Here is a 13,008-nt window from a genome sequence, read left to right as displayed (position 1 = left end):
TGGCTCAAGGCCCTTTGCACTGTGGGCTTCAATTCCACCTCAGAACAAGTTTCATTTGACTTCTTTTTCAAATCCTATCCTCCTCATACTCACGTTTCCAACAGTGTTTGAAATCACTGGAGGGAGTAATCAATTTTACCTGGTTCAACTAGTCAAATTTCTTCACAATTTTGAAACCTTCAATTAAATCAGCTCAAAGTCTCTCAGGCAACTCCATCATTTTTGGCCTTCCCTCGTAATTTAAGTTTTTGATACCCACAATGGTCTTGCCCCTAAGCCATGATCGTATTTAATGGTGGAGTAGGCTTGAGAGGCTAAACTGCCTACTCCTGCTCCTAGTTCTTCTGTTCTTATACAAGAAAGAACTATTCTGTCTAATTCCACCTTCCAGCTCTTGGTCTGCAATCCTGTGGGTAACAGCACGTCAAGCACAAATCCGGTGCTCTCGATTAATAAGGGATTTCTTGATTAATATGGGGATCAGGGGTTATGGGGAGAAGGCAGGGGAATGGGGGGGATGAGGAACATATCAGCCATGATCGAATGGCAGACAAGACTCGATGGGCTGAGTGCCCTAGTTCTGCTCCTATATCTTATGGTCAGAAGTGGCTAGCCAACAAATCCTAGCTTTGATGGTGGAAGGCAAATTAGCAACACTCACATAAAAGGCTCCGGTATAAACCTGTCTCAATAGTCCCTGATGCAACAAGAAGGGAGTTCAACACGGTGGTGCAGTGGTTAGCAGTGCTGCCTCACAATAGTGAGGAACCAGATTCGAATCCGGCCCCGGGTCACGGTCCGTGTGGCGTTTGCACATTCTCCCCATGTTTGCATGGGTCTCCAAAAGATGCGTAGGGTAGGTGGATTGGACATGCTAAATTGCTCCTTAATTGGGGGAAAAAAATATTTGGGTTCTCTGAAGGAATCCAGTTGTCAACCTTAAAACAATTTGAAGTACAGGATAAGTTTTGAAAACATACGTTACAATTTTAGATATTTCCTGAGATTAGATGTGAATCAATCCCCAAACCTAATCTCACAATGCGGCTTAGAAACCTGCTAAAAGTGTCTCGGATAGATACTGGTTTTGTTTATGCTCAGATTTGGAATATAATACAGCAACTTGCAGAGACTCACCACGGACTTATTCTCATGAGAGGAATTGGGGCACAGGTGAAGAACACAGTTAAGAGAAGAAAGGACTTCCTGCCCCAAACATCCGACAAAGCTCCAATCAGAGGAGCGCTGAGAAACGATAATATTCCCTGCAGATCAAAGCAAGTCATTAGAAGTAATTAAAATATTACACTCGCCATGGTTTTATCAGAGATGTTGATTCTAGACAGCAGAAAAATAATCAAAATGCTGGAAATCTGAAATAGAAAACTGAACATGCTGGAGGCAAAACAGTAGGCCTTTTGGTAACAGAACGGAGCTGAGACAGAAAACGCTTCACTAGAACCCATCTAAAGCATTAATACAGCAATTCAGGCTGTAAGTGAAAGATATATATGTCCCAAGTCACTGCTGGGAATATTTATTAGTCTGACTATGTTAGGAACATCAATACTTTAAGTTTCAGAGGGCAACAATTGTATCTCAATTAATTAAGTTTGCTTGCATCCTCAAGTTCAGCCAACTTCCTGAATAAAACCATTTTTGAAAGCAAGGAAACAATGTTTTGTTGTTAAAGGGTCAGATAGGAAGCCCTTCTTTAATGCCAGCACCACTCCTGTCTTGCCCCAAAAGACTGAGTGGCTGCACCGGTGATTTTTCTACTTCCTCACAGAACAAGGAAAATGCAGAGAGAATGGAATTTAAAAGTAGGCATTTTGCTACAGTTGTACAGCTCTTTGGGTGATGAGAGTACTGTGTACAGTTTTGGTCTCCTCATTAGAAGCAGTTCAGAGAAGGTTCACTTGACTGATTTCTGGGATGAGGGGGCTATCCTACGAGGAAAGATTTGATAGGTTGGGCCTGTATCCATTGGAGCTTAGAAGAATGAGAGGTGATCTTATTGAAACATAAAAGATCCTGAGACTTGACAGGGTGGATATTGAAAGGATGTTTCCCCTTGTGGGGGAGACTAGAACTATGGGGATACAGTTTAAAAATAAGTGGTCTCCCATTTAAGAAAGGGCTGAGGATTTTTAAAATTCTCTCAGAGGCTTCGGGTCTGTGGAATTCTCTTCCCCAAAGAGCAGTGGAAGCTGGGTCATTGGATATTTTTGTGGCTGAATTTGATTGGCACCCTTGTCAATCCAAAATCGACGAGTGTAGAGTATAGGAGGGAAAGTGAAATTAAGGACACATTTTGAGCCAAAATCTTATTGAATGGTTGAGTTGTCCCGAGGGACTGAATGACCTACTCCTGCTCCTAATCTTTTGTAGCAAACATCTAATTAGAAGTTTGTCAGGATATGGGTATCACTGGCACGGCTAACATTTATTACCCGTTGCTAGATGCCCCTTGAGATGGTGGTGGGCCACCTTTTTAATCACTGCAATCAGCGTGGTAAAGGTACATTCAATGTCAGTGAATCAAAACTAAATACGCATTTACGTTTTTAAAACACAGCCAATGACAAATAAACTCATTACAGTTTTAAATATAAAGTGCTGATCCATCCAGTTCCTGTAGCAGCGGAGATTTATTTTGCCCCTCGTCTTTTAAAAAAATTCATTTTAAGGGTTTTGGGCATCACTGGCTAGGCCAGCATTTATTGCCCATCCCTAACTGCCCTTGATAATGTGTTGGTGAGCTGGTTGCTTGAACAGCTGTTCATGTGGTATAGCTGCACCCAGTGCTGTTTGGAAGGGAGTTCCATGATTTTGTCGCAGCGACAGTAAAGGAACAGTGATATATTTCCAAGTCAGGATGATGAGGGACTGTGAGGGGAACTTCCAGGTGGTGATGTTCCCAGCTAGCCACTGCTCTTGTACTTCTAGATGGTAGAAGTCGTGGGTTTGGAAGATGCTGCCGAAGGAACCGTGGCGAGTTCCTGCAGTGTATCTTGTAGATGGTACACACTGCTGCTACTGTGCATTGGTTGGTAGAGGGAGCAAATGTTTCTGGAAGGGCTGCCATTCAAGCAGGCTGCTTTGTCCTGGATGGCGTTGAGCTTCTTGAGTGTTGTTGGAGCTGCACTCATCCAGGCAAGTCAAGAGTATTCCATCACAATCCTGGACTTGTGCCTTGTCAGTAGTGGTCAGGCTTTGAGGGGCGGGGGGGGGGGGGGGGGGGGGGGCTGTATTTCTAGCCTCTGGTCTGCTTTTGTAGCCACAGTATTTAAACAGTTAGTCCTGTTCAATTTCTGGTCACCTCCAGGATGTTGATGATGGGATTTCAGTGATGGTATGCCATTGAATGTCATGGGGCTACATGTGTAATGTAAGGAATTAGTACATGACATCCAGTACATGACAAGAGGTTAGTCCACTTAGCTGGAGTGCATTAATTGGTGCTTTTGTGAGTCAAAACAAACTACTAAAGCGGCACAGTGCAAGACAACCCATCTGAAAGAATTGAGACTTAAATATTAAGCCCCCTTCCTGTTCCACGTTCCTGAATCTGCTGAGTCCTTTCACCATTTTCTTTCATCTCTAATTTTCCACATTCTTTTTCTACTACTTTTAAAAGTTTTGCAATTTCACACGACAAGCCAACAAAAAGCTGCTGCTGGTTCTTTAAATAAGGCAACAAGTCTGGTTTGGAGCTAGCCATTTAAGTCAAACAGAACATAGACATGCTTTGCTTCCAGTACAGCTTATGCAATTGTATTTTCTTACCTTCACCCCATGGATAAGTCCATTCATTAGGAACGTGTGCTGAGGGAATGTCTGATGCAAAACCTAAGGAAACAAGATTTTTATCTCACAAAATCATAATGCGGAGTTGCAGAAGTACATTTCTTTCCTAAGCCACTTTACACTGTGCAGCTGCTACAATCTGACAACACACAGACCTCTGCAGTCAGCAGTAAAATCATAGAATCCTTGCCACTGTGACCAAGGCTGTCAGCGTACTTTGGTGCAGCTACTATGTGCACACAACTCGTGTGTCAGAAGCAGATGGCACTTATGTAATGTATTTCTTTTTCATAGCAGAAGATAGGAGCTGGAGTATTCCTACTCTCAAGCTTTTATTCTACAATGTGAATAAATAGATTGTAGGAGTCAGGGCAAAGCAAGATAAAACACCCAAATGGTAACAGTTTTCCAAAGTATTACCTCCAGCATATAATCCCCCTCAAATCTACTGCAAAATTTCTCCTTTCCCCATCTTTCTTGAAGAACTGTTTGGCAGTTAGTTGAGGAATCTACAGGAGTGGATCACAACAGTTTGCGTCTGGTTTTGAGCCACAGTTTCACTGCTCTGCCAGATGACACAAGGGGCTGGTGTGGATTTCGGAGGCATTCCAAAAATGTGCAGTTGCACTGAAGCAATTTAGTTACAGTGGTGCTTAAAACTATATGAATAAATACGGCTGGGGTACAATTCTAGAGGCCATCAGCACTCTCACAACCCACCATTCTTCCCGTGAGTCTGGTCAGCTGGTTACTCGTGCATGTTTCAGCAACAGTCAAATCGCAGCACAGCAATCAGTGGTACAACTTCGCCAAGAATAAAACAGCTCTCCATCTCAGCTGAGAAACTAGCAATAGAACATGGAACTTGCCTAATGCACATGGCTTAGTTAACACCCTGTTGGGGATTTTCACAGTGAACTGTGCGATGGGCGTTATCATTCAAAGAAAGGTAAATAGTGAATATTGTACTCACAGTTAACATAGGAGTTGTCAGCAATCCCCAAGCGAAGAACTCCAAAAAGATGACAATCACTGCATGGTAAACACTCGGCTCACCTATCCCTTGTGGCTGAAAACAAAAAACAAACATATCAATCCAAAGGAACACCATAATTTTCAGAACTCTTACTCTATTAAAAAAAAAAATTTTTTTATTAAAGTTTTGCAAAGTTTTTCATAATAGTAATAATCCTAACACAGCAAAATAGAGTGAACATTAACATAGTGCAAAAAGAGAATATACAACAGCAATTGACTAGACGTGACCCCGCGTGCCTCAGTCTTCCCACACCTTCCCAACGGAGCACTCATCCCCACTCCGCTACGGGTCGCTGCTGCTGACGTTTTAATTTTCCCTGAGAAGCCATCGGACGGTATTATGCCCCCGCTCAACAGCAGCAGCTCTGTACACTTGGAAAATTATTTACACACATAAGTAGGCATTTGTTAGTGGTGTTGTCGTCCCTTGCTTCTCCCAGACGGAGTTCGCTGCCGTTGTAGTCTCGTTCCGCTTCTGCGTACTTCCGCTTCTGCGGCCCTCCAGTCTTCCCAGTTTTCTCTGTTCCTGCGGACGTTAAGTTTGTTAACGTTTCCCTGCCTCCCCCCTCCCCCTCCCTGGCTCTCCTCTATTGTTCAGTCTCTTCCCTCTACCCCCCCCCTCTCCCCGCTCCTGCCCACCCACCCCGTGGCTCGCCTTTCTTTCCTCTTAGATTTAGCTGTCCCCCCCCCACACCTCGGTCTATCTCTCTCTCATGCTTTGGCTACTCTCCCCTGTTTCTTGGCTACCTGGCTATTCTTCTGCTTGTTTGTTGGCCACAAACAGTTCTCAGAACAATTGGGTGAATGGCTCCCACGTGGAAGCCGTCATCTGACCCTCGGATGGCGAATTTGATTTTCTCCATTTGGAGAGATTCCGAGAAGTCGGACAGCCAGTCTGCAGCTTTGGGTGGTGCTGCTGACCGCCAGCCGAACAGGATTCTACGGCAGGCGATCAGGGAGGCAAAGGCAAGGGCGTCCGCCCTCCTCCCCAGGAATAGATCTGGCTGGTCTGAAACCCCGAAGACCGCCACTTTCGGGCATGGCTCCACCCTCACCCCCACCACCTTGGACATTGCCTCGAAGAAGGCTGTCCAGTACTCCACAAGTCTGGGGCAGGACCAGAGCATGTGGGCGTGGTTGGCTGGGCCTCCTCGGCACTGCTCACATCTGTCCTCCACCTCCGGGAAGAACCTACTCATAAGGGTTCTTGATAAGTGGGCTCTATATGTACCACTTTTAGTTGCGTCAGGCTGAGCCTTGCGCATGTGGAGGTGGAGTTGACTCTATGCAGTGCTTTGCTCCAGAGTCCCCACCCTATTTCCATCCCCAGGTCCTCCTCCCACTTCATTCTTGTTGCGTTTTTTAAGTTGCAGGTACCTTGGCTAGTTCCCCCTGGCTAGCTGGAATTTCTCTGTCAGTTCGCCCAGTGTTGCGATCCTGCCGTCCGTGTATAGGTCCCTGACTGTCAGTGTTCTTCTGTCCTGTCCCCACCTTTTGAAGGTGGCGTCAGTCAGCGTGGCGTGAACCTATGGTTGTTGCAGATCGGAGCTTTACCCGGTAAAGTTGTAGGTTTGGGAGGGCAACTCCCCCCCTGGATTTTGTTTTTTGTAAGACCTTCTTTGGGATCCTAGCATTCCTCCTCCTCCCCCCCCACACGAACGCCATGATTAGTTTGACTAGTGCTTTGAAAAAGGCCTTGGGGATGTAGATCGGGATAGGAAGAGGTACCTGGGCAGCACGTTCATTTTGATCGTCTGGACTCTCCCCACGAGGGAGAGTGGGAGTGTGTTCCATCTTTGCAGGTCCTTTTTTTACTTCCTCTGTCAGACTGGTGAGGTTCCATTTGTGGATGCCTTTCCAGTCATGGGCTATTTGGATCCCCAGATAGCAGAATTTGAGTCGGGCTTGTTAAAACGGCAGACCCGTTAGGGCTGCCTCACCTACTTGTGGGTGTACCGGGAAGATCTTGCTTTTGCTCATGTTGAGTTTGTAGCCCGAGAAGGCGCAAACGCTTTCAGGAGCGCGATGATTCCGTCCATGCTGCTCTGTGGATCCGAAATGTAGAGGAGCAGGTCATCTGCATAGAGTGAGACTGTGCTCTCTGCCTCCCCTTCGGATCCCCCTCCAGCTTTTTGCTGCTCTGAGCAAGATTGCTAGTGGTTCGATCGCCAGAGCGAACAGCAGCGGGGACAGTGGGCATCCTTGTCTGGTGCCCCTGTGCAGCTGGAAGTATCGGGAGTTGGTATTGTTGGTCTGTACGCTCGCCATGGGAGCGTTGTATAGGAGCTTTACCCAGGAGGTGAACCCTGTTCCAAGCCTGAACCGCTCCAGTACCTCTATGAGGTATTTCCATTCGACTCTGTCGAAGGCCTTTTCTGCATCTAGGGAGACGATCACCTCTGGTGTTCTCTCCCCAGAAGGGGTCATCATCACGTTCAGCAGGCGCCTGATGTTCAACGTAAGCTGTCTACCTTTGACAAAGCCCGTCTGGTCCTCTGAGACCACCTCAGGTACACAGTCTTCTAACCTTTTGGCTAGGATTTTGGCCAGTATTTTGGCGTCTGCATTCAGCAGTGAGATGGGTCTGTATGACCCACATTCCGTTGGGTCTTTGTCTTTCGTACGTATCAGCGAGATTGAGGCCTGTGCTAGCGTGGGCGGCAGTGTGCCCCTCGCTAGCGAGTCTGTGAACATCTCCCGCCGGGTCCCGGCGCCTTCCCCGCCTGCATGGAGCGAAGGCTGTCCATAATCTCTCCCAGTGCTAGTGGTGCTTCCAAGCCCCGTTTTTTGCCCTCCCCCACAACTGGAATGTCCAGTCCATCAAGGAACCGTTTCATCCCCGACTCCCCCATTGGGAGCTCTGAGGTGTACAGCCCGTGGTAGAAGGTCTTGAAGGTTTTGTTGATCTTTTCTGTTTCTGTTTCTAGTGTGCCTCTGGTATCCCTGATTTGTGCAATTTCTCTGGTGGTGTGCCAACAGGCGGCTGGCTTTGTCTCCGTGTTCGTATAGGGTCCCACGTGCCTGGCGGAGTTGGTGGTGGAGAGCAGGTCAAAGTTCCTTTGTAGCTCTTTCCTCTCTGCCAGGAGCTCTACGGTCGGGGCCTCGGAGTATTTCCGGTCCACCTCCAGTATGGAATCGACCAGCTGCTGCCTCGCCACCCTTTCCTCCCTATCTCTTCGAGTTTTGAAAGCAATGATTTCCCCTCTTTGTACGGCCTTTAGTGCTTCCCAGAACGTGGAGGACGAGACCTCCCTGTTCTGGTTGTTCTCCGTGTACAGAACTCTTAGTTGCAGCATCAGCTTTGGTCCCGAGTTGCTGGAGTCAGGAACCTTAGACCGCATATAATTTAATATCAAATCCAGGACTGAAGGAGTGCAATACTGATGGAAGTCCCTTCTGTTCATCTGGTGGCTCAAGGAATGCAAATTCTCCCTCTCTTATCCTCATTACCTAAAGCTTGCTAATCATGGTTTAATTATGCCATGATATCACATTGGGCAAGTAGACGAGACAGGGCCCCCCCAAGATCCACTTCAGCTGGTATAGGGACTGAACCGACTCCATTACGTTATGAAGTATCACATTCTAACCAACCAAGCTCACCAGCTCCACAAACTATCCGAACAGGAACTACTCCTAATGCCACTCTTCCAGTAAATCCAAGGAGCCAGCGATTTAATGAAAGAAGCAAGAGGGCATTCAGCTAAAGAACTGAGCACAATATTTCAATCTTCCTTAATTCTGCAAATAATGCTGATGAATTGGACAGTAAACTGATGTCGCACTTATTCAAGAAGCAGGAAAGATTGATTAGAAAAAAATAACAAGCTAAGCACCACTTGTGGGTAAACTCTTAGAATCCATAATTCCCAGTATAATTAGAGCAGATATAGAATGCATGGATTCATAAACTTTGCCAACTTGCTTCAGTTGAAAGCAGTTGACAAATTCAGAGTATTTCTTTTCAGAAAAAGTGACTGGAAAAAGGAATGCAGTAATGCTGTGTTTATAGTTTTTTTTTTAAAAAAAGGCTTTAGATAAGGTATCTTAAGAGCCTTGTTGGGCGGCACGGTGGCGCAGTGGTTAGCACTGCTGACTCACAGCGCTGAGGGCCCATGTTCAATCCTGATCCCGGGTCACTGGCCCGGTGGAGTTTCATTCTCCCCATGTCTGCGTGGGTCTCACCCCCACAACCCAAAGATGTGTAAGTTAGGTGGATTGACCACGCTAAATTGCTCCTTAATTGGAAAAAAAATAATTGGGTACTCTTTAAAAAAAAAAAAAAGTTTTAAATGTAGACACATGGTACAAGAGGTAGTACAGCAGCATGTTCGGAAAACTGACTAATGGACAAGTATTAAAAGCTTTGAGTAATCATAGAATTTACAGTGCAGAAGGAGGCCAAAATGGGAGTAAATGGGAGTTGTCCGGATTGGAGCAGGGCCACCCATTGTAGGAAGGGGAATTTCACTGGGATAGGGTCAGGAATGGGAAACAATAGCTATACGGAGATACTGGAGTTACTTGGGCTCTTTGCACTGAAAAAGAGAAACTGAAGAAATTCAATGAAGCGTTTTAAACTATGAACATTTTAGAATGAATATGGAAGTGTCATTTCATCTGGTTTCTTATCAGCTGTGGAAATAGTTTAATTGAAAATTTCAAAACTGAGATAGATAAGAGATTTGTTGGGCAAAAGTATTAAGGGAATGGAAGTAAAATAGATGGATGAATTTAAGAAGCTGATCAACAGGATAGGCTCAAGGAGCTAAATGTCCTCTTTCTATTCCAATTGTTTGGTACTGAATTATTTAAGAAGGTTTTGTTGCAAGTTAAATGAAGTAGTCACCGTTCATGAATGGTAAGTTTTTCAAAGGCCTCTCCAAATTGAGCTTACATCAAGAGTGTTTTTCCGGAGATGAAATAACACTGCTACAGTCAATCTCTGACACTAATGTGGCATTACAGGTTTACCAGCAAATTCAGCTTGGTACCACTGCTAAACCTTTATGTGTAACTCGATTGTTACAATCTGTATCAACTCTGAAATGCAACTGAACGAGGCTCCCTTCTCCAGGAAAAGTCACACAGTCTCACTTAGGTGTTTCAAGCCTGCCCTTAGATGCAGCGTCAGAGCAAAGCAAAACCCCTAATGAATCAATGTTAAGAGTGTTGAATGCCCTCCATCCCTTCATACTAGCACTAGCAGTTTGACTAAGCAGTGACCTAAGCAAATTCAAGCCTCCTATTTTTAATAGTGAATACATGCTTGGTGTCGAGCTACTGATACAATGTAAGTTGATGAGAACACATACAAAAAAGGTTGCTTGGCATACGCAATAATTTCAACATGTCGACTAAACAGAGTCCAGACAAGCAAGTCAAATATGTGCACAATAAACAGCTCATGAGCTTACCAGCTGACTTAATCACAAGAAAGTTGTTCTCTGTCCATTATCCTCAATCAACCATAAATCATCGGGGGAAAAGATCAAAATCTTCTAGTGGAGTTTTTATTCATCTGAAAATTATTCATTGAATTTTTGAATCATATTATTCTTATCTTGGTGTAGAGCTGGCTAATGGAACGTTCTACAAGAGGTAAGCACCATACCAAACACCACAACCCTTAAATTATTTATTCATAGATTTACCCTCCAATAAATAGGCTTAAGGAGATTTGAGCTTTTCCGAGTTCAATAGTTCTGTAAATTTTCAACTTGCATCCAGCGATACTGAAAGCCTAAATTATTAAGTTATAAATTTACTCAAACATCAGGAACTTATGTGGAAACAGAGCAACACAACAGAACCCAGTAAACCCAGCTACATCAGATCACAAACAAATTGTGAAACACAGCCAAAGCCTCTCCCTAATACAATTAAATTGGTCAAAAGTAACATCTTTTGGTCAAAATAAAAACATCTCCATCTCTCAGCAAGTCCTATACCACTCACAATTCAAGCTGCCTGTTCCCCTTATACACAGACTTTATCCTGATTTTCAAATCACCCCATAAATCTTGTCCTATTTTCCCTAGCCACTTGCACTCAGCTACTCCGACCCTCTGGCGAGAGATTATTTTGTAACGGGCAAACATTGGTACGGGGCCCCACCCCTTTATTGGGAGAGTTCATATCCTGCAAGGTGGGGTAGTGAATCATCCCTACCCCATAAGACCCATGTGGAACATCCCTTCCCCACCACCCCCCCCGAAGTCCGAAGAATCCTCCAAAGACCTTGGCGAAGGAGGGCGCCGGATCCTTTTGGTGTTCGGTTGGGCGTCGTGCGCCGAGGTGCTGGATCGGGTGGTGTGCATCGCGGTGGTGATTGCCACTTCCGACACGGACGTCGCATCGGCTGCCATTTCTGAGGGCATGGATCTCCCATCAGAGACCTCCTGCGTTTCCATCTCCGAATCAGAGTCGATGACCGCAGTCATCTCGGCATCCTGACCCCCTTGGGGCCCTGCGGAGGCCCGATCAGGCAGTAGATGGGGTTCGAGAAGAGGTTTCGGAAGACGAGTTTCTGCTGTGGCCAGGCAGTAGATGTGGTTTTAGAAGAAGTTTCCGAGGATGAGGAACTTTCTGTAGAAGCGGCCACCTGGACCCAATATGGTCACGGTGCTTTCTCATAGAATGACCCTGGGCTTGCATCTGGTAAGAGACTGGCCCTCTCGGCGATAAATAATGCCGGGGATCCACTGGGCATTGTCGGCGACGTTTCAAATAAACACAGTCACCTGTTACAAAGTGCCAAATTCGCCGAAAGGGACAAAGCCGTTGCTGCTCCTGGTTGTGGCGCACATTCGCACCCATGTCTGGAAAAATCATGCTAAGTCGGGTACGAATTCTCCAGCCCATCAGTAATTCCACGTGGCAACCCAGTCACTTTGTGAAGAGTGGTCCTGTAGCTAAATAAGAAACGAGCTAGTGTCCATCAATCCCGAATTGTGGGTAGCACAGTGATTAGCACCGTTGCTTTACAGCGCCACGGTCCCTGTTCAATTCCCAGCTTGGGTCACTATCTGTTCCCTGTGTCTGCGTGGGTTTCCTCCGGGTGCTCTGGTTTACTCCCACAAGACCTGCAAGACGTGCTGTTAGGTCATTTGGACATTCTGAATTCTCCCTCACAAATCCGAACAGGCGCCGGAATGTGGCGACCAGGGGCTTTTCACAGTAACTTCATTGCAGTGTTAACGTAAGCCTATTTGTGACAATAAAGATTATTATTGAGTACTTCAGGGAGACCGTGCGTGTAAAATGACAAGCGTAACTTCTCGATGGTCATCCGCGATGTGGTTCCCGCCACCTTGTGCACCTCAAGCCACTTTGAATGTGCGTCAATCACCAAGAGGAGCATGGACCGTTGAAACTGGCTGGCAAAGTCGGCAAGCAACCATGCCCATGGCCGGCCGGGCAATTCCCAATGATGCATGGGGCAGTCGGTCGGAGCTTCTAATGCCCTTGGAAAACAGAGGATGTCTGCATCAAGGCCCGGCCATCATACGCAGCTGAATATCAAATTTTCATCTTGGACACGCTTGAATGACCATTGTGGAGGTCTTTCAAGATTAACTCCTGTCCTTTTATCGAGGATGACTATGCATATACCCCACAGCAGGATACCATACTCTACATTTAACTCAACAGCTTGGAGTAAAATGCCTTCAACTTCGCTGGGAGTTGACAACGCTGCCCACCGTATAACGTCATGTGCTGAATCTTCCAACGGATCGGGTCTGCCTGGGTCCACTCGCAGATCCATGTCGCTGTGACAGGCAAAAAGTCCATGAAATTCAGGAGCCCGACTACCTCGACCATCTTGGGGTCGACAGGGAGCCGTTCGATAAAAGCAACCTGCTCTGTGTCTGCATTCGCAAATGGAGTCCCCAGTCTATGTTCAAAAGAATACTCGTAGGCGGCTGGTAATACACCCAGCGCTGGATGCATGCAGAGCAATGGGCGGAATTGCTTTATCCTCTTTGAAGTGTCCGAGTAAAGGCTTATGATCTGCAACAAGAGTAAAATGACGGCCGTGGACGTATTGATGAAAGTGTTTCACGGCGAGCACCACCGCCAGACCTTCCTTCTCGATCTGCGTTTACTTCCTTTCCTCTGCAGCCAACGTATGGGAGGCGAAGGCAATGGGCCATTCCC

The 13,008-nt window shown here is 46.1% G+C and overlaps 1 protein-coding gene across 1 annotated transcript in view; it reads right to left on the bottom strand.

Annotated features, from left to right (window-relative positions):
- The window catches only part of LOC140395014 (hippocampus abundant transcript 1 protein-like), an 84,795-nt gene that overhangs the window by 33,542 nt on the left and 38,245 nt on the right, over window positions 1-13,008 (bottom strand). The window contains exons 2-4 of the mRNA XM_072482325.1: window positions 4,784-4,879; window positions 3,790-3,852; window positions 1,138-1,265 (exon numbers count right to left, since the gene is read on the bottom strand). Of these exons, the coding sequence (XP_072338426.1) occupies window positions 1,138-1,265; window positions 3,790-3,852; window positions 4,784-4,879 (287 nt within the window). The remainder of the gene's footprint in view (window positions 1-1,137; window positions 1,266-3,789; window positions 3,853-4,783; window positions 4,880-13,008) is intronic.

This window comes from Scyliorhinus torazame, chromosome 18, assembly GCF_047496885.1.
Source record: "Scyliorhinus torazame isolate Kashiwa2021f chromosome 18, sScyTor2.1, whole genome shotgun sequence".
NCBI classification, from domain to species: domain Eukaryota; kingdom Metazoa; phylum Chordata; class Chondrichthyes; order Carcharhiniformes; family Scyliorhinidae; genus Scyliorhinus; species Scyliorhinus torazame.
This window is presented reverse-complemented; position numbering and strand designations above follow the sequence as displayed.